Below are 19,858 nucleotides of genomic sequence, written 5' to 3'. Positions count from 1 at the left end.
GGCCTTAGGTGACTGGTGGAGAGGGGCCCAGCTTTGGGGGAAGGGACCTTGGCCCGCTAAGTGCCCAGGGATAAGAGCCACGATGCCCCCACCCCCTGTAGATGTTCTAGTCTTTTTTGTGGCCCAGAATCTACGCCTCTCCCTCCAGCTGCTTCCGTGTGCCCACAGAATGAAACATGGAGGCCAGACAGCTGACTGTTAAATTTTTTTTTTTTATTTGTCTCCAATAAATAACATCTTCTGCCCATCCCCGTGTGGAACGTGGGGCCCAGCATCCACTTTGGAAGTTGGAGACAGAGACTTGGGAGCCCTTTAGGCTCAGCCCCCCATCATGGGGTGTTATATTTGGAGGCCCCAAACCCCAGCCATGGAAGGTTAGATTTGGTCCACTTGGCCACAGGCTCTGGGGGCAGCAGACTAGGGGCTCTGAACCCCTGGCCTGGGACAGTTAGAAGTGTGGAGGCTCCCCTGGCTCCCCGGGAGCAGTTAGAGATGAGAAGAGGTTGACCCTAGTCCCTGTGAGTGGTTGGAGATTGGGGGCTGTTAGAGACAGGTGTTAGAGATTTTCTGGGACTGGGGGCTGGGACCCCAGTTTGGGGAGGGAGTAGTTAAGAGATTGGGGCGTATGTTCTGAGCTTCCAAGAATTGTAAGTTAGAGGGGGCCGGGAATGGTTGGGGCTCAGCTGTCCCCAGGGTTGCTGGGAGTCCTGCCTGGGAGATGCAGCCATCACTGCAGTTTCTCCCCGTCGGTGGTTCGGGCCTCCTCCTTGGTGGGTGGTGGAGACTTCCTGGGGGAAGCTGAGGTGGTGGGGTTGGGGGCCCCTGATGCTGACTGAGCATCTATGATGGCGTGCTCCTTCCGGACAAGGTCCTCCAGCTCCGTCTGCAAGGGGGGAAAGTTCTTAGAGGTTGGAGGTCCCAGGGCACCATGGGGTCAGAGGACCCGTGGGGCCCGGGGAAGGATCTGGGGGGCTGGGCTCAGGGTGGGCTGGGCTCCCTCAGGCTCCTCACCTTCCATCCCAGGAGGTCGGCGAGGGCCAGGCAGCCCTGGTCACAGTCGCCCAGCCAGGCCACGTCCCTGTGGCAGGGTGGGAGAGTCAGAGCTGCGGCCCTCTCCAGCGCCCCTGCCAGCCCTTCCCAGTCCGTGTGCCTCCCTGCCCTCCCTCCCACCTTGGCCCCGCCCCTTCTGGGCCCCGCCCCTGCCTGGCTCCACCCCCATCCTGGACCCAGGCCTCACCTGTAGGCCTTCTTGGAATCGAAGTCCATGCCTCCTCCAAGGCCCATCATCATTCCCAGGAAGGGGTCGGTCTGTGGGGAAGGGAGAAAAGGGGAGCAGTTAAGAATGCAGACTGTGGCCTGAGTTTGTATTCCAGCTCTGTGACTCTGGTCAAGTGTCTTGGCCTCTCTGAGCCTCAGTTTCGTTAGCTGACAAATAGGGATAATCATCAAACTCCCTCCTAGGGTTGTAGTATCAGTGAGTCGGTGTGTATGAGACCCCTGGAACAGTGCCTGGCACGTAGTATGTTTCTGTCTGCCCTGCGCCCATGCCTCAGTTTCCCTCTGGGGGAAACACCCCTCTCCCACTACCAGACCACTGGGTTCGGGTGGGCAGTGCCGGGACCCAGGCCTGGCCACTCATAGTCCCCAAGCCCCCTGGCACAGCCAGAGAGAGGAAACCTGGGGCTAGATGAGTACCAGGACTCTCTATTCCACAGGACTGTCAGGGGGCGAGCAGGGGTTCCCCAGGAGGGAGCACCACCTGAGCATGAGGCCGCCCCAGGAGGAAGAGAGCCGAGAGAGGGAGAGGGCAGACTCCTGTGGGCACTGGCGAGGGCCCTGGGTCCAACTGGCCTGGACCCTTCAGTCCCATGAAGCACTACTGTCTTGTTTTGGTGGAAGCTGGCTGGGGCTGGGGTGCTGGCATTCTCTCAAAACAGCCCTGAATGGCCCCAAGGCCTGTGGAACCTTAGCGTCAAGGTAGTTTCTGGATTCTCGATTCCCAGGTGGGATGCCTGAGGTGGGATTCTCTCAGACACCTGTCCCCTAGACCCCAAGGACGCCAGGGAGGAGGAGGAGGCGGGAAGGACGGGAGGGGTGGGGGTGGGGGCACCTGGGTTGCAGGACTGACTCACCTGGCCCGTCTTCTCCTTGTTGATGAGTAGGCGCGGGGTGGAGAGAGGTGCCCTGGGGAGATGGCGAGCTGAGCAGGGAGGGCCCAGGCTCACTCCCCCAGACCCGGCTTCCCCAGCCCTGACCCCTGACCTACTTGCTGATGAGGGACGCAAAAGGCTGCACCTGCAGGGAGGTGCCCATGATGATGAGGAGGTCCACCTTCAGGAAGTCCTGTGAAGAGGAGTGGTCAGTGAGGGCTCCGGGACCCTCGATCGAGGCTGGGCGGCCTTCCCCAGCCTGTCCCGGCTGCCCCCATGCCCCGCTGTACACCCCCACCTGCATGACCTTCCCCAGCACAGGCCCAGGTTGTCCCCACAGCCCAGGCATGGGGTATGGGGGACACTTACTGACTGCATGCAGGAGAAGAAACGCGCAGGGAGGTTCTCGCCGAAGAACACAACGTCTGAGGCAGAGACAGATGGACAGACAGACACAGAGATAAGAGATAGTGAGAGAAATGGGGAGACAGAAACAGAGACAGAGTGAGAACAGGTGGGAATCAAAGGCAGACCTTAGGGCTGGGTGGGAGCTGCCGAGCAGAGGGGGTTGCCTGGGGTGTATGGAACGCCACTCTCCCCAGGATGGATTTGGCCAGGGAGAGAGGTGGCCAGAGGGGGTGGGTGGGGAGCCTGGCCTGGTTGGGAAGGGCTTAGAAGGTGGGGGTTCCAAGCAAAGCTCACCGGGCTTCACGAGGCTCTGACATTTCTCACACTTGGGAGTCACCTGGGAGAAGATCTTTTCTGGGCATGGGAAGGAGAAGGCAGAGGAGGCTGTAGGAGGCTGTAAGGGCACTGGCCCTGCAGCCTTCCTGCCTGCATCCCACTCACCCTATCCTTCATGGTCAACCCAAACCCACTCCCAGTCCCCAGGCATTCCTGGGGTGTCTGCCCTGCTCAGAAAGGCCCTCTCATCTTAGAGAACTGACCCCACCCTCCACCCCACCAGGTTCCAGGGGTGCTGGCTTCCAGCACCAGCTCTATGGCCATTGAATGAAAGAATAAATGCATGAATAAATGAATGAGCAGACACTTGGCCCTAATGGGGACATCTAGATTCCACCAACCTCCACCCCACCTGGGGAATTCAGACAAGGAAGTGAAGAGTGTCCAGTGAGTCTCTGGGGACAACCCTGTTTCACCCTGTCAGAGAGGCCTGGTGTGTCCCAGCTGCTTTCCGCCCTTGGGTTCTGCGACAGACCCCACCCCCACCATCTTTATGACAATCCTTCTCAATACCTATTGATTAAGGAGGCTTGAAAGCATTTCTGTCACTTGCAACCCATAGAATCCTAACTCATTTGTTAGTTTATTCATTCTTTCAACAAACCCCTACAGAACACTGTTTCAGGGTAATTTTCTTACAGTATTTCTGCATTGACAGCATGATATTTTGTGGTGATGTATGTGATATTGCTGTGAGGGGAAAAATAAAGGGGGGCAATGTTCATTGTAAAGCACCCCAGCTGTGTGTGGTTGGGCTATTCAGGAATCCTCACCCACCCCCCCCCCCGGGGTAGTCAGCTGGCATTTTCTCAGCAAGGCCACTCTCCAGAGTCCCTACTACAAATATCACAGCTGTCCTCATCTCGCATGGACACCAGAGGCTTTGTTAAATCTGCATAAAGAATGTCAGAAATGGGTTTCCATGGGGGGAATAAGTGGCTTCTTAGTTGGCACAATGGATGTCAGAAAGAGGCTCACGCTGGCATTCAAGATTTGTGGCTTGGCTGAAATTCTTTTTTTTTTTTTTTTTTTACAACACTCCAGCCTTCCCTGAATAGGGAATAAGACTCTAGCAAGCCCCTAGGGACTGTCCCCAGCCTGCAGCCCTAACCAGGCCCACACCCAGCTTTGCTTTCTGTAAATTCTGCTTGCCTGACTCCAAAGAATAATCCAATTGAAGCCCGCATCCCTGGAAGAGTGGTGTCCCATATGGTAGCCATGTGGCTTTATGAATTTAAATTAATAACAATGAAGTAAAATTTAAAAAATTTAGATCCTCAGTTTTCCCAGCCACGTTTCTAGGGCTTAATAAGCACAGCGGCTCCCCTACTGGATGATACAGACATGGGACGTTTCCATCATCTCGGAAAGTTCTATTGGACAGTGCTGCTCTAGGTCTGCCTTGATGAACCCTTCATGCAAGATGGGGTGAGACTCCCCCGCTATGTGGGACATGACTCCCAGGGGTGTAAAGCCCCCTGGCAACACAGGACGTGACTCCTGGGGATGAGCCTGGACCTGGCATTGTGGGACTGAGAACATCTTCTTGACTGAAAAGGGGAAGCGAAATGAAACAAAATAAGGGTTCAGTGGCTGAGAGATTTCAAATGGAGTCGAGAGGTCACTCTGGTGGGTATTCTTAGGTGCTATGTAGATATTCCTTTTTAGTTCTTAGTGTGTTGGAATGGCTAGAGAGAAATACCTGAAGCTGTTGAACTGCAACCCAGTGGCCTTGATTCTTGAAAACGGTCGTATAACTATGTAGTTTACATGGTGTGACCTTGTGATTGTGAAAACCTTGTGGCTCACACTCCATTTTTCCAGTGTATGGACAGATGAGTAGAAAAAGGAGACAAAAATTAAATGAAAAATAGGGTAGGATGGGGGTAGGATGGAATGTTCTTTCTTACTTTTATTTTTATTCTTATTTTAATTTTTTTTGGAGTAGGGAAAATGTTTAAAAATTGATGGGGTGATGAACGCACAACTATATAATGGTACTGTGAACAACTGATTGTATACTGTGGATGATTGTAGGGTATGTGAATGTATCTCAATAAAACTGTATTAAAAAAAAAAGATGAGGTGAGAGGACCTAAAAAGACAAAGAGCGGGGTTTCATGAGCTCCTGGAATAGGCTGCGTGCTAAGGCATGTCTGTGCATGTGACTGAATTTGATCTGGAACTTGCATCCATTATAATCTGGTTGAGGGTCGTGAGGGGAGCAGTGGATCCCTCCCGCCACCTCAGATCTCTGGGGCTACCATTATCTACAAAAAAGCACCAAAGCGTTGTGCAGAACCGAACTGGCTTGTCAGCTTGCAACAACTGCCTCCTGTGGCCTCCTGGGGCCGAGGAGTGGACAGCGAGCCGGACAATCCCCCTTGTGGCTGACCTCCAGCCCCTCACCTTTCATCCAGCTGAGTGGGTACTCCCGCCGGCAGGCAGGGCTGACACAGTGAGACGTGTAGAAGGTGCCATGGGCCTCCACCAGGTCCTCAGGCTCCAGTCCTGCCACCCGCTCCAGTGTGTCTATGTTCTGGAAGGGGAGATGGAAGGAGGAGGGGTCAGGAGTGAACCACACTCCTCGGGGACCAGGAGGCAGAGCAGGGAGCTGAGACCACGAGAAGCAAGTGGGACTGTGGGGGCAGGAGTGTCTGAAAACTGCCCTGTTCCATTGCAATGGTGCCACTGAAGGGGTAAAAATCATGATCCCTTGAAGGCAGGGGCCCAAACTCGAATGTCTTGGAGGCCAGGCTCACACCCACCATCAGCCTGTATGGCATCTTTCTGCAAATTCAGGGCACTTTGTTTCCATTTTTCAGAAAATTTGTTTTCTTGGAACCAAAACCTTACTGATACCTGCTGGAAGGAGTACATTGAAATAGATGTACAAAGTTACGCGGTTTCCTTGTTAATGGGGGCTCCTTAGATATGACACCCTTGTGCAGTACCCAACCTGCACTGCTATATGTAGCAGTCCTGGCCAAGCATTAACATAAATAAATAAACCAGGAGGGTTTATTTGGTTTTATCACACCATTTTCCCACTTACTGGTCAGAGTTCTTACTGTGGTCTGTTTCATAGATGACATATTAACTTGAATTCTTTTAAGACTCAGACACTTCCCATATTAAACAGATTAAGAATTGTTTTTCTCTTCCCCACAGAAAAACGTGCTCTCCTATTCTTAAAGCCCCCAGCCCTCTTGGGAGCAGCTTTCGTTTGCCGCCTGAGGAATGCTGCTGAGGCAGGTGCTTGCAGAGGACATTGGCAGACATGTCACAGAGATGGCTGTCACACAAGGCACCCAGCTGAACTTGCAAGGTTTCCCGGAGACTCCATACACAGTGGAAAGCACTTCCTTCCATGGACAAACTGTCCAGACTGACCTATCTACTCCCTGCCAGCTTTTCCCCCAAACATGCAGCCAAGGCCCACTGTTCCCAGACTCTCGGGCAGCTCCCTACCTCCTACTTCCCCATTCCAAATCCTGTTTTTGCCTTTGTCACTTGCCTCAGTCTACCAAGTGCTCCCTCGCACACAAGGCAGCAATTTGCACAAACCAAACGGCATGAAAACGACCCAAACACCCTTCTGATCTTCCTTGACACCACTTTTGGCAGAAAAACCACAAAACAAACAAAAAGGAATGAGGGCAGATGTGGGTACTGATATCAAATGATCTCTCCAAGATGTCAAAAGGTATAAAAGAACAAAGGCAAGTGTGTCTTTGGATGTGGAAAAAAATATTTATATGTGAATTTGTGCATTTGCTTGCCTGGGTATAGAACCTGTTGGGAAGGAGACACAAGAAATAGGTGACAGCAGTGGCCTCCAGGGAGGGCAGCTGGGAAAGACGGTGCCAGGAAGTTCTCGACGAAAAGAAAAGCAGCAGTGAGTGCAGGAGGAGGGCGGCGGCATTGGCCTCGGAGTCCCCACGGAGCAAGGCCGGGAGGCGGCGCCTGGGCAGATGACACCCCGGGGAAGGCGGCCAGAAGACAGACTTGCCTGTGACATCTGAGTTTTAAACCGTGGCTCACTTTTTTTTTTCTTTCTCAAAACCTCCCGTTGCCATGTGGAAACACCACTGGCGGCGGCCTGCGCGGTGCCAAGTGCGAGAGGCGCCCCCATCCCTGCACCCCAGGGGCGGCCGGGCCTGGGCTGGGGTGCTGCCTGGGGTGCCCGCCTGCACAGCCACCCAGCTCACAAGCTGCCCGCGCAACCCCCAGAGGAGGGGCGCTTCAAATGTTTTCATGTTTTTTTATTTTAAATGTTTTTAAAGCCTGCATGTTCCCCTCAAACAATGCTTACTCTCCACTGTTCTTCCCTGAATTATCTTCAGGCTGAGTGGGCTGAGGCGGGGGTGGGGGCAGCGCAGGGGCCCAACCGGGACATTGAATTAAACCTTTTTGGAAATGAAGGCAAAGCGCTTGTAACGGAATAAACCACCTCCTTTAAAAAGTATGAAGCTGCTCTGTGGCTGTGGATGTGGAGGGGCCTTCCAGACAAGAGGGTAAGTGAAAAAAAGCCAAGTATAGAACCCCATTTATGGTGTAGACACCATACATATAGATATTTTTGAAACATGTATTTGTGTTTTGTGTATACATATATCTTTAAAAGAACTAAAAGCCGCATTGCTGTGGAGATCACAGACACTTGAATGAACGAGACGATTGTCTGTTTGAATGGACACTTGTGTCTTGAGATAAAAATGGCATCGGACCTGGATTCAAAAGTGCTGCGTCGTCACAAATCACAAAGAAGTGAAGACGCTGCGTTCCCGAATACTAGGCCAGAGATTCAAAAAGCGGCTGGTGTTGAAGAAATGGGTGAAGAATTTGAATAAAACAGTTTCATGAAATGTGAGAGTGGAAAAAAATTCCGTGTTTGTATATTTAATGTAATATGCCATTTTAACTATGTATGTATAGTTAAATCCATGCATTAAATGTGGCAAATAAGGGGAGAAATGCCTGCATATTTCCGGATCGACTCCAGAATGTACCTTTGTTCGCTTTAACATAAAAATAGCAGGCAGTTGATGGTGTCGTGGTGAAGGAAGTAGCCCTGGTGAGTGACGTAGTTGCCATCTCATCTCGTCTTGAATCTAAATACCATCTACATGCTGTTCTCCAGCCCAGACCTTGCTCTCAAGTCCAGACTGCCTTATCCAACTGTCTCCCTGCATCTCAGATTCCACATGCCTCCACCCAACTCCTCATCTGCCCCTCACCCTCATCGCCACTTCCCACCACCCCAGCGAAAGCAGCACGTGCTCAGGCTGAAAACTGATGCCTCGGCCCCGACTCCTCTCTCTCTCCCACAGCCACAACCGTGCGCCAGCAAGTTCCGTCGGCTCCACTGTCAGGAGATTCAGGACCTGCCCACTTCTCCTGGCACCCCACCCTGGTCCTGTCCCCCCTCCTCTTCCACTGGGACCATTGCAGCAGCCCCTCTCTCTCTCCCTGCCCCCCCAACACTGTTCCCCACACACAGCCGGGGGAGCCTGTGAACACCTGAGTCGGGTCATGGCCCTCCCCTGCTCCAAGCCCTCCCGTGGCTCCATACCTCAGGAGAACGGGAATCCACCCCAGGGCCCAAAAGGCCCCATGGGCTCTGCCCCCATCACCTCCCTGGCTTCATCTCCTCCACTCTCCTCCTCACTCACTCAGCCCCAGCTTCTCAGGCTTCTTTGAGCATGCTCCAGTCTCACCCCGGGGCCTTCGCACTGGCTGTTCCCTCTGCTGGGAACAAACTCTTCCCCCAGATAACCCCATGGCCCCCACCCTCTCTTCCTGCAGGTCTGGGCTGAAATGCCCCTTCTCAGTGAGGCCTCATCTCACCACCCTCTATGAAATTTCCAAATGCTTCCCCCCAGCCCCCAGCACTTCTGAGTCCCCTTTCCTACTTAATTGTGCCCATCAGCCTATTCACTGTCTCTCTCCCCACATGAGCGTGTCAGCTCCAGGAGGGCAGGGGCAGTCTGTCGGCTCTGCTCCCTGCTGGCAGGGCCGGCACGGGGCTGGCACGGGGCCGGCACTGAGTGAACGTGTGCTGTCATAAGAGCTGTGTGGATCCCACAGGGCAGTGGAGAGGGTCCCCTGACATCACACAGGGGCAAGCTCCTAGCTTCAAGTGCGCTGTCATTATCACGGTCAGATATGTCCTGTGAGTAAAACGCACCCTCTGGGAGGAGGGGTCAGTCAGATTCAGCTCCTGGAACAAGGAGCTCCTCCCTCTCCCCGACCCCCACCCCCCACCAACCCCTCTCACACCCAGGCAGGAACACCTGCCCTCAGGTTGAAAAATCCAGGCCTGGAAAGGATTTATCCTCCCCCTGGTGGCAGCTTCAGAATCTGCAGGCTCCAAAGCGCCCTGTTAGAACTCCTATTCATGTGTTAGCGCCCTGTTTTATAATTTTGGGTTCTGAGGCATGATTTATAGCAATAGCACTGCAATAGCACATCATGTAACTGCAATACCCATTCATCTAACAAAAGTCGAGGCACAAATGTTTTTTACTGAGAGAGGTGTGAGACCCCAAAAGTCTCGCTGACTAGTTCAGAAGCCAACAGGGTGAGCCATCCTTGCCTGAGTGCCCTGGGTGAGGCCCGCGACCAAGCCCTTGAAACAAATGAGCTGTGCATCTGCTGAAGCACGCCACGCCCTTTCCTTAAGACACTACAGCCAATGGAAAACTGTCATCATCTACTGATTTTGATAGCTCAAGTCATTTTGGTGTCATCTGCTGGAAAATCATTACAAAAAATATGAACTCTGGATGTCTATGGGTACATGGCAAGGCCCCGAGAGGGGCTTGCTGCCACCCCCCTACAGATCTGAGAGGGTGAAGCTGTTTTGGCCCAATTTAGTGAAGGGAAAACTGAGGCTGAGAGAGGGAAAGTGACTCATACCAAGTTACATGGCAAGGGGGCAGGGGGCAAGCCTTGCCAGCTTGCGTGGCGGCCCGAGCTCTTGACCATGCAGCTCTTCCCCTGGGAGAAGGCTCCAGGCCACACCCAGCCCACTCTCTTCTTCCAGGATACCCGTCGCCCCACCTACCTGTGTGTAGCAACGCAGCAACAGCCCCTTCTCCTTCAACAGGCGGATGAAGTAGTGACAGATGGTTGGCTGGAGGAGAGTGTGCATGACAATGCTGATAATCTGAGGACACTGACTGCACGATGGCCATGTGTCAGGAGCTCTTCTAGGCCCTACATATGCTTTAGCTCACAGAATCATCACAAGCACCTCGTGAGAGACAGACCTTCATTATCCCCATTTCCCAGATGAGGAAACTGAGGCACAGGGAGGTTGATTGTCTTGCCAGGATCACACAGCTGGTGATTTGTAGAGCTAGGATTTATACCCTGCCCCAGAGACTGTATTATCAACTCATTAAACCTCCTAACACCCTCGGAGATTAGTAGTACTATTACTGGTCCCACCTTACAGATGGGGAAACTGAGGCTCAAAGTCATAAGACCAGGAAATGAGGGGATGGGAGATGAATGCAGGTGGACTGGACCCAGAGCCCAAGTACTTATTGTCTATGCTATACTCGTCCAAAGGGCCCTAGAGGGGGGCCTTCCAATGCTCGCTCTCCCCCAACCTTTCCCAATCCCCCACAAAAGATCTCACCTTAAATTGCCCAGGATAGAGCTCTTTGGCGAGGGCGAAGAAGGGCTCTGGGTGTTTCTGAAGGAGAGAGAGCCAGAGGGTAAATGGGCATCCAGATACCCGTAGTGGGGTGAGGGCTGGGGCCGGTGACACCCCCCCTTCAGTGCTGGGGACACTCTTCCCTGGGGGTGTGCATACCTTGAAGTAGCCAATCTCAAAGATGGCCTCCGGGTAGGGCAGATGGTACTTCTCCAGGTTGGCGTAGAGGCCCGTGGATGGCGAGCGGAAGTCGGGGATGCCAGCGGCTGGGGGCAGGGGGCCAGGGGCAAGCAATAAGGGTTGGCTGCCCCATCTATAGACCGCACCAACCCTACCCTGAGGAGGTCCCAGACAGGCCCAGATGCCTCCCCAGCCCCGGGGAGGGGTGCCCCCATTGCTGCGTCTGGGGTGCACTTACACGTGGAGATTCCAGCTCCTACCAAACAGATGACCTTGCGACCTGGAGGAGAGAAGATAGTGCATCAGGTGACACAGTCTGTCCAGCCTCTACAATCCTGCGCCCATCACGGCCCTGATGCTGTTTGCTCCACACCAGGCCTGAGGACACCTGTGGCAAGTCCATTTTACAGATGAGGAAACCGAGGCTCAGATGGGAGCAGGGATCACAGTCAATTCAAAGAGACCAGCATGGGGACAAAGAAACCACTGTTTGACATGATACCAACTTAGGAAGACTCAGGAAAAGGCCATGTGGGGAGAAGTTTCTCCTCCCAACTAGAGGTAGACAGAAACGCATGAGAAAGGCCCTGCCTGATCAAGATGGCAGAGTTAGATGCTTCAGGGCTTCTTCTCCCTACAGAAGCTCCAAACAACCAGCAAGAACTGGCAGAAACACCTTTCTCAAAGCTTAGGAAACAGTTAAAAGCTGGCAGTAAAAGGACAAGTGCAAAATTAAGAAAAAGGCAACTTACAGGTGGTAGAATCTCGTGGAGCCTGGGCTGGCCCTCCCCCCATCCCTCACCTCTTGGCACGGAGCCGGCCCAAGCTCCCAGTGCAGATCCCTGGCCCTGGCTCCAGAGGAGGCGGAGGGACCCGTGTGCACACACTGGGGGTGTGTAGGTCTGGCCCCATCTGTCTGGGGGCAGTCTGATAGACTGTTTCAGAATTTGCTCTGAGTGTAAAGGCAACTCGCAGAGCTCGCCTACGGAAAGCTGTGGGAGAGCAGTTGAGTTGTGCCTGCCTGGGGCAAAGGTTTGCTGGCTGTGGGACATACAGTGCACCGCCTGGAACTGTGAGGAAAAGCTGTTTCCTAGCGAAGAGGGGACATTTGCACCCATGTAATCGGGGGAATTCCTAGGGCCATGTACGCATACCCAGGACAAGACACGTGAGCAGAAAGGACTGGGGAGGACATTGTGCTTTGGCCTCTAGCTAGTCTCTAAACTCATCAAATGGATAAGCCCTGAAGGAGAGCATGTATGTGCCTCGGGCCAATTTGCAAAGACTGAGAAAGTTTTCTTTGTCTTTTTTTTTTTGTTAGTTCCTGGAATTCAAGGAAATCTCTGTCATAACTCTAGCTCAATACAAGCTTAAGAAACATACACCTCAAAGTCTAAATTCCAGTGGTAGCACATTAAAATATCAAAATGTCCAGGTTTCAACAAAAGGTTACAAAACATACAAAGAAATAGGATGCAATGGCCCAGGCAATGGAGAAGATTAAAGCATTAGAAACCATCAGTGAGGAGGATCAGATCTAGGACATTCCAGACAGACTTTTAAAAAATGGTCCTAAATATACTCAAAGAGCTAAAGGAAAACATAGACAAAGAACTAAAGGATATTAGGAAAATGACAGATGAACACAAAGAGAGATCAATAAAGAGATAGAAATTATGAAAAGGAACTAAATGGAGCCAAAGACCACAGTAACAGAAAAAAAAAAAAAATTCCCTAGAGGGGTTCAATAGCAGATTGGAGCCGGCAGCAGAAAGAATCAATGACTTTGATTCAGTCTGTGGAGCAGAAATAAAAAAGAATGAAGAAAAGTGAACAGAGCCTCAGAGACCTGTGGGATACCATCAAGCGTACCAGTATATTCACTGTGGGAATCCCAGTAGAAGAGAGAGAATGGGGCAGAGAGAATGTAGTTTGTGTATACTATTGAAGTTGATATCAGCACAAACAAAATTGCTATAGATTTAGGATGTTAAATTTAACCCCATGGTAGCTACAAATGAAGCATTAGAGAATATGCAAACTCACAGAGAAATTAGAGTACAGGTTGCTGGGGGTGGGGTGGGGGGTGGGCAGGAGGAATGGGGAGTTAATGCATCATGTGTGCAGGGCTTCTGGTTGGGGTGATGGGAAAGTTCTAGTAATGGAAGGTGGTGAGGCTGCTGCGACATGGGGGATGGGAATGCAATTAATCCCCATGGTGTGCTTGGCAGGGTTGAGATGGGAAAGTTTATGTTGTGTGTACATTTCCATGATTAAAAAAAAAAAAAAAAAGAGCAACTAAAGAGATTATGACAATTAAATGCAATATGTGATCCTAGATGGGATCAAATAATGGAGAAAAGGCTGAAAAGGACATTATTAAACATATGAAAAAATGAGAATAGAGACTGTAAGCTTTATGTCCATGTTAAATTTCTTGAACTTTGTAACTGCACTTGAGGTGGTGACATAAGTGAATGTCCCTGTTCTTAGGAAATGTACATGCAGCAATAAGGAGCACAATGTAAACAATCCACACTCAAGTGCTCGATAAATGGATTGACAGACAGACAGATAGATGGACAGATAGATAGATAGATGGAGACATAGACTGCTATGGCAAATATGGCAAAAATATTAAAATTGGTGGATCTGAGTGTCTGGGGGGATAACGGTATGTTTGGATTCTCTGCAGAGGGTTTTTATTATTTTTGTAACTGTCCTGTACATTTGAAAGTATTTCAAAATAAAGAGGTTAAAAAAAAAAATAAACAAAACCCCAAAGCAAGTATGAGAGTTCAGTGAGAAGAGGGGAAGGGGCATTCCCTAGAAGAGCTGCAGGTTATTATAAAAATCCCTGTCCATGTGTCATCTTTTAGACACCACCTGGGATGACCATGTGTCTCTACCACATGACAGACATTCCATTACTGTATCACTGTCTCGGTAATCAAGCACACCAGCCACTGAAGCCTGAGACTTTTCAGGTTAAGACTGCGGACTTGCCACTTGGAGCACTCCCCAGTGGACAGGAGCAGGGATGAAGGGCTCTGGGGCTGACACCCAGCATTCAGATCTCGGCTCCCCAGTGAGGGACCTTAGCTCTCCCACTCTGGGCTTCAGTTTCCTGCTCTGAAAAATGGGCACAATTACAGAACTGGCCTCCTACGGCTGTTGAGAACAGACTGAATTAATACATGTAGAGCTTAGAACAGTGCCCTGCACTGAGCAAACAATAAGAACGTATTTGCTATTATTGCTTTAGTCCCCTTGTTCCCCCAGTTTTACCAGTTTTTATAAAAGAGGGTGGGAAGATGTGGGGGGGGGGGAGGGCAAATCATTTCACAAGCACCATCGGCCTTGCAGAAATAGCCGCTGGCTGGGAGGCCGCACCACCATGTGATTCTCTGGCACCTGCCCATCAGCTGATGGACAGATACAAGCCCAGATGCCCCAGGAACTGGGAGACGTGAGCAAGGGAGGACAGCAGAGGTGAACGAAGGTCGAGGCATTTTGCAGCCTCGGCCCTGGGCCTTGTCTCTGGGGCGCCATCAGATACGGCCTGGTGGGACCCCAGCAGCAGATACATGGGTGGGAAAATGTGCTCTGGCTTCAGGTGGCCTGTGGCCAAATCCTGACTTTGCCACTTGCCAGCTGTGTGACCCTACACTCTGTTACAACTGCTCTGTGCCTCAGTTTCCTCCTCTGTGCAGATCACGCCTGTAATGACCTCACAGGTATAATGTGAGGATCAAACAAGAGGATGTCTGTTGAGGGCGTAGCCCAGTGCTTGGCACCCAGTGCACTGCTATTATTTATTATTATCCTGTCTTGGGACCCCCATGAGTCAATTACCCTGACACCCAGGGACAGGGGGACAGAGGGAACGAAAGCTTTGCAGCCTCCTGCTTGTGTTCCTTTGGGGCCCACCCAGGTCAGAGCATGGCTGCAGACAGTTACCAGCCTGCCTGGGGAGAGGGAGGCTCAGGGCACTAGGCCTGGCTGCCTGAGGAGGGACAGGGCAGCAGCTAGAGGACAGGGAAACTGGAGGAGACATCTTCAACAAAAGGCTGTTCAGAACCCTCAAAGGGTCAATTTCTCCAATGGAGGACAGCCGAGGCCTGATTTCTCAGACTTTGGTGACCTCAACTCACAGCAAGAAATACAAATTACAGGGTGACCCAGTCACTATGCACATATGCACACACACCTGAAGCCAGTTTCCTGTAATAACCATCGCAGCAAACACTTACAGGGCTCTCCCGCCATTCCAGGCCCTGTTTGAAGCATTTTATAGCTGTACTAACTAATTTAACCCCCAAAACCTATGAGGCAGATACTATTATTATCCTCATTCTGTGGCACAGGACTGGCAAATCAGGAGACATCATGATTAGCTCAGGGCCAGGTATGTGACCCAACCTGGGCCAATGGGAGTTGCTCTCTGCTCTTTGGCTTGAACCACTGGGAAAGAGCCGTTCTCTTTCCACTGCAGCTGCTAGGCTGGTGAAGCTTTCATTCGGAGGTGCCAGGAGTTATCTTTACCCCAACACGGAGAAAAGCAGAGCCAAGAGACACAGAGAGTTAGAATCTCGGCAACAACATGGAAGCACCTGGATCCAGCCATGCCTACAGCTGTCTTTAGTTACAGAGCCAATACCAGTTTGAGTTGGGGGTGAGGGATTCAGGTGGCTGGGCCTGAGAAGTCATTCGGGGGGTAGCGGCCCGACGCAGGCAGGGGACTCACAGTGCTCGCTCTGCATGTAGCGGGTCACCCCTTCCAGGGTGAGCTCGTCCAGCAGTCGCTCCTTCTTGGTGCCCAGGCCCAGTGTCTGGGTGAAGAAATTCCGCAGGAAGTCCACTGGCCAAAAAGGAGAGATATTCCAGCAGGGAGGGCATTTAGTCAGGGGTGGACAGATGTCCTGAGTACCCCCGACCCCAGCCCCGGGATGCTCCGGCCTCCCCACAACTAAAGGCACGATGCCCGGCCTAGCCAGTCATCCCCAGGACCCTGCTCTGGCGCTGGCACCACCGAGCCCGTTTGAATGTTGCTCCTGGTGGAAGTGAGGGGCTGTCACCCAGACCCCAGCCCACCCTACCCTGCTGCGAAGATACTCACTCTCTGCTTCTCCTCCAGTCGCGCCTTCCTCAGTGTCTGAACCTGACTCCTGGAAGGGGTGGGATGGGGTGGCCAGGCCCGAGAGGAGGGTCAGGGAGGGAGGGAAGAGGGTGCGGGTGACATCCGGGTTTGGGGAGAAGGTTCTGGTGGGGGAGATGGGCCTTGGGAGGTGAGGGTAATGGAAGGACAGTGCTGGGGTTGGCACGTGGGCTCTGGGTGGGAAACCTGGCCCTGCAGCTCCGTAGATGTCAACTGCGTGCCAGTGGCTTGGTTGTCCTGAGTCTCAGTGGGCCTTGTCTTTGAAATGGAGCCCGCCTCCGAGGGCAGCTGGGAGGTGAGGTGCTTAGAGCAGAGCCCTGCAGGGTTAGTGCTCAGGAAATGCTTTGCCCTCATCACTTGCCCTGGTCCTTGCCTCGCTCCGTCTTGGCCTTGCAGCCATCCTCACTAAAGTCACACGCCTTAGTCCTCACCCTGCAGGGCCCTGTTGGCCCCTCCCTGAAGCCCCAGACAGCCCCCACCTCTGATCCTTCCATCTCCTTTACTAACTCCTCCCCTCGGCCAGGCTCCCAAATTGCTGGTCTCTGGGACACCATCCTGGGCCCTCTTTGCTTTCTCATAACACCCCTGTACCCCGGGCTACCCCTCTCATCCACACTGTGGCCTAAACCTAGACACTGAGGATGCCCAGCTCTCTGTCTCCAGATCCCGGGGTCCTGTGGCCTCCTGGACTTCTCCCTCTAGGTGACCCCCAGGACCCTCACTCCCATGTGTCCCAATCTAGCCTCTGTCTCCCCTAAATCTGTTCCTCCTCTTTGGCCCCATCTCAGGGCGGCCTCATTGTCCCCCAGGCTCCCTGCTAGTGTCCTAGCCTCGTGCTGGACACCTCCTGCACCCTCGCCTTCCCACCACAGCCCATCAGCCCCAAGATGTCCGCTCAAGCTGAGCACCCTCCAGCCCCAGCCTCCTTCCTGGGCTCTGGTCCTGGTTCTCCGCCTCCCATCCACCCTCTGGGACCCAGCCCATGCTCCTCTCCTTCACAGGCCCTTCTCGTTGGCTTCTCCAGCCTAAGCATTCAATCAGGAATATCTGTGGAGTTCCCACGGTGTTAGCTCCACGAGGGCAGGGACTTTGCCATGTTCATCCCTGAGTCTCCAATGCCTGGAGCAGTGTCTGACCCAGCAGGAGCTCCAGAATTTTCCACCCTGGACCAGCGCCTGCTGCCTACTAGGCCAGGGACGGGCAGTGGTCTCACTACCTCACTCTCCTGCTAAAAATCTGTCAGATCACTCTCCCCTTCCCCCACACCCACTACCTGGTTCTGAGCCTTTTTAATAGGAACCTCCGCCTCCAACCATATTCTGAAATTTGTATTGCTTTTTAAGATTACTCAAGCTTGGCAAAAACGTTGAACATTAGAAAATGTATAACTTGGGGCACTTGCCTCGCAGTTCCCTTGCCCACCCCCTACCGAGATAATCACTATTCAGCTTTTGATTCAGATTTTTTTCTCTGCAAATAAAACCTCATTATCTTCACAGAAACGGGTCCCACCAGAGCAGGCTGCTGCACCTTGCAGTTTTTCACAGAATAATCTCCTACAGACCCACCTCACTCTGTTACGCAGCTGCATAGGATTCCATTGTGTGGGTGCACCAGCCTTCCCTTATCCCATCCACTGACAGCCCTTTGGGCCGCATTCAGTTTTGCCCTGTTACAGACAACACTGCAATTTACAACCTCGTGTCTCTCTCTTTGGGACTGAGGGTCCCTTCTTAATATTGAACCTTCTTCTCGGAGCTGCATGTGACAGCGGCCACATTCTGGCAGCTGGGTGAGGGAGAAACCCCGGCTTGACAGGATGCTCTTCTGCCCTCAGTGCCCCTCTGCTGGGCATTTGCAAGGAACTGCAATCACAGCTTCTGCCCTGACCTACATCTGAAAAGCAGGGGTGGCAGGTTGGGATCCTCTCAGGTGCAGACAGTGAGGCTCTCTGGGAGGACGGCAGGCCCTGCCGAGCTCATGGGGCAACTCTGCCTGCACGGGAGGTGGAGGTGTTGGCCGAGGCCTTCCAGCTTTTGGGAGGAAACCCTGACCACCCTCCCACTCAGCACCTGGGAGGCCGTGTGCCAGGTGTCATGGGTGTGATGTCCCTATTTCTCCAGGCAAGGGACAGGGGATAAGTTGCTTCACAACTTGCTCTGAAATCCTCATCTGTAAAATGGTGATTGTCAGGCCTTCCCCCTCACAGGGATGTTGTGAAGATTAAATAAGACGATGCACACAAAGCACTAAACAAAACGTCTGGCACAGAATAGGTACTCAGTAAATGTTAAGTGTTAACGTAATCGTCTGACCATCCACAGCCACCAAGCTACCCAGTACTTTTCTGCCTCCAGGTCTTCATGCAAGCTATATACCTCTGCCTGGAACACCGTTTCTCATCTCGTCCAGTAACTCTTCACTTACTATGCTGGGCCCACAGCTCAGTCTTACCTAGATCAGTCTGTGGATTCCTTCAGGGAAGGGCCCGTGTGGTCTCTTCTGTGATCCCACATTTATTCTGGCCCCCAAAGCACCCTGAGCTACCTCCACAGTCACCCTGGAGGGTCATTTTCTAGATACTTGTCTGTGAGATCCGTAAGTTCAGGGACCAAATCCCATGGTTGTCTCTTCCGGGCCCAGCACAAATGGGGTTCAGAAGGATTGGTGGGGAGGGGACAGAAAAGACGGAAGCTTGGAAGGGCAGGCCTGGGACGGAGGCAGCGTACTCTTCTCTGACAGGCCCCAGAATCCACCATCCCCCAGGAGTATGCACCCTGGGGTGGGGTGGGGGACTGGGGCAGGGAGCTGAGGGCCCAGGGTGGGATGCGGGAACAAGTCCGTCTCTCTCCTTCCCTCCAGTCCACCCTTTCCCCCCATCTCACCTGAGCCTCCTGCACCTTCCCTGCCTGGGTCTCCAGAGGGTCAGAGGCTGGGGGAGGAGGGGGAGCAGACGTGGTTACAGTGGAGGGAATGGTTAAGGGGGAATGAAGGGGTTCAAAGTGGAGGGCCAAGAAGACCTAGTTATAATGGAGAAGAAAGTGGTAAAAATGGAACTGAGGGAGGGAGGGAGAAAGCAGATCTTAAAGAGAGGCTGCGCTGGGGAGGGGAAAGGAAGGGATACAGGGTAGGGAGGAAGACTCCGGAGGAGAGTTAGGAAGGCCTAATAGTGTGTGGAGGGGGAAAGGGATAGGTTTATAAGGCAGAGGGAAGTTTAGAAAGGAGGAGAGAAGGTAGGAAGGGATACCCGGCTGGGAGCCGGGTTTGGGAGAGGAGGTGCAAGGGTGGGGATGGGTTATGGGTGGTAAGTTCAGGAGAGGCATAGGAACTAGAGGGAAGAGATAGAGGGGGACACCAAAGGGGTCCCCTGGCATCCTAGAGTTGCCCCTAACAACCAGGTACCCTTAGCAACCAGGACCGCTGCAACCCATGTCCTTAGCAACGAGGGTCTTTAGCAACCGAAGTGCGAGAAACATGCGATCATTAGTAATTTGGGACACTAGGCAAACGGGCCCTTAAAACTCTCGCGACCCACAGACTCGCCAACCTAACAATATGGACCACTTAGCAACGGCCCTTCAAATCCCACTCCCCACAGGCAGCCCCCTGGTAGCCCCTATCTCCCGCCCCACCGCGCCTACTCTCGGGCCCCGGGGCCTGCAGCCCGCAGCCAGGCCCCGGCGTGGCCCGATCCTCCCACCGGGGCCCTGACTCACGGTCCGGTTCGGCCATGGGCGCGAGGCCGGCGCCCTCGGGGCTGTCACCGATCTCTCCGTCCAGTGACGGCACCGGAAACGAGAGGGGCAGGGACGAGGCAAAGAACTACAACTCCCAGCAGCCACGGCGGCCGCACACAAGCGATTCACACTACGCCTCGAGCGCGTCCCCTCCTATAACGAAAATATAAGAGGGCGGAACTACGAGTTCCAGAGGGCCTGGCGTCGGCAGCCATGTTGGTAA

General features: G+C 52.9%; 1 protein-coding gene across 2 annotated transcripts; it reads right to left on the bottom strand.

The window, feature by feature from the left end:
* Nucleotides 1-198: 198 nt before the first annotated feature.
* SIRT2 (sirtuin 2) lies at nt 199-19,630 on the bottom strand. 2 transcript variants are annotated; one of them, XM_037819764.1, is made up of 16 exons: nt 19,615-19,630; nt 18,784-18,830; nt 15,860-15,908; nt 15,488-15,601; nt 10,979-11,020; nt 10,720-10,826; nt 10,543-10,599; nt 9,964-10,032; nt 5,304-5,433; nt 2,853-2,912; nt 2,520-2,575; nt 2,267-2,343; nt 2,133-2,184; nt 1,238-1,308; nt 1,012-1,078; nt 199-883 (listed from the first exon to the last, which is right to left on the bottom strand). In XM_037819764.1, exons 1-16 carry the CDS (start codon nt 19,628-19,630, stop codon nt 728-730), a joined length of 1,170 nt encoding a protein of 389 aa, XP_037675692.1. In that variant the 3' UTR covers nt 199-727. The 2 variants fall into 2 exon arrangements, with proteins under 2 accessions (XP_037675692.1, XP_037675693.1); XM_037819765.1 differs by lacking the exons at nt 18,784-18,830; nt 19,615-19,630 and adding an exon at nt 17,467-18,755 and having other exon boundaries at nt 728-883.
* Nucleotides 19,631-19,858: the final 228 nt, after the last annotated feature.

The sequence above is a fragment of the Choloepus didactylus genome, chromosome 27, assembly GCF_015220235.1.
Source record: "Choloepus didactylus isolate mChoDid1 chromosome 27, mChoDid1.pri, whole genome shotgun sequence".
Taxonomy (NCBI): Eukaryota; Metazoa; Chordata; class Mammalia; order Pilosa; family Megalonychidae; genus Choloepus; species Choloepus didactylus.
The sequence above is the reverse complement of the archived record's forward strand: the minus strand, read 5'-3'. Positions and strand labels throughout refer to the sequence as shown.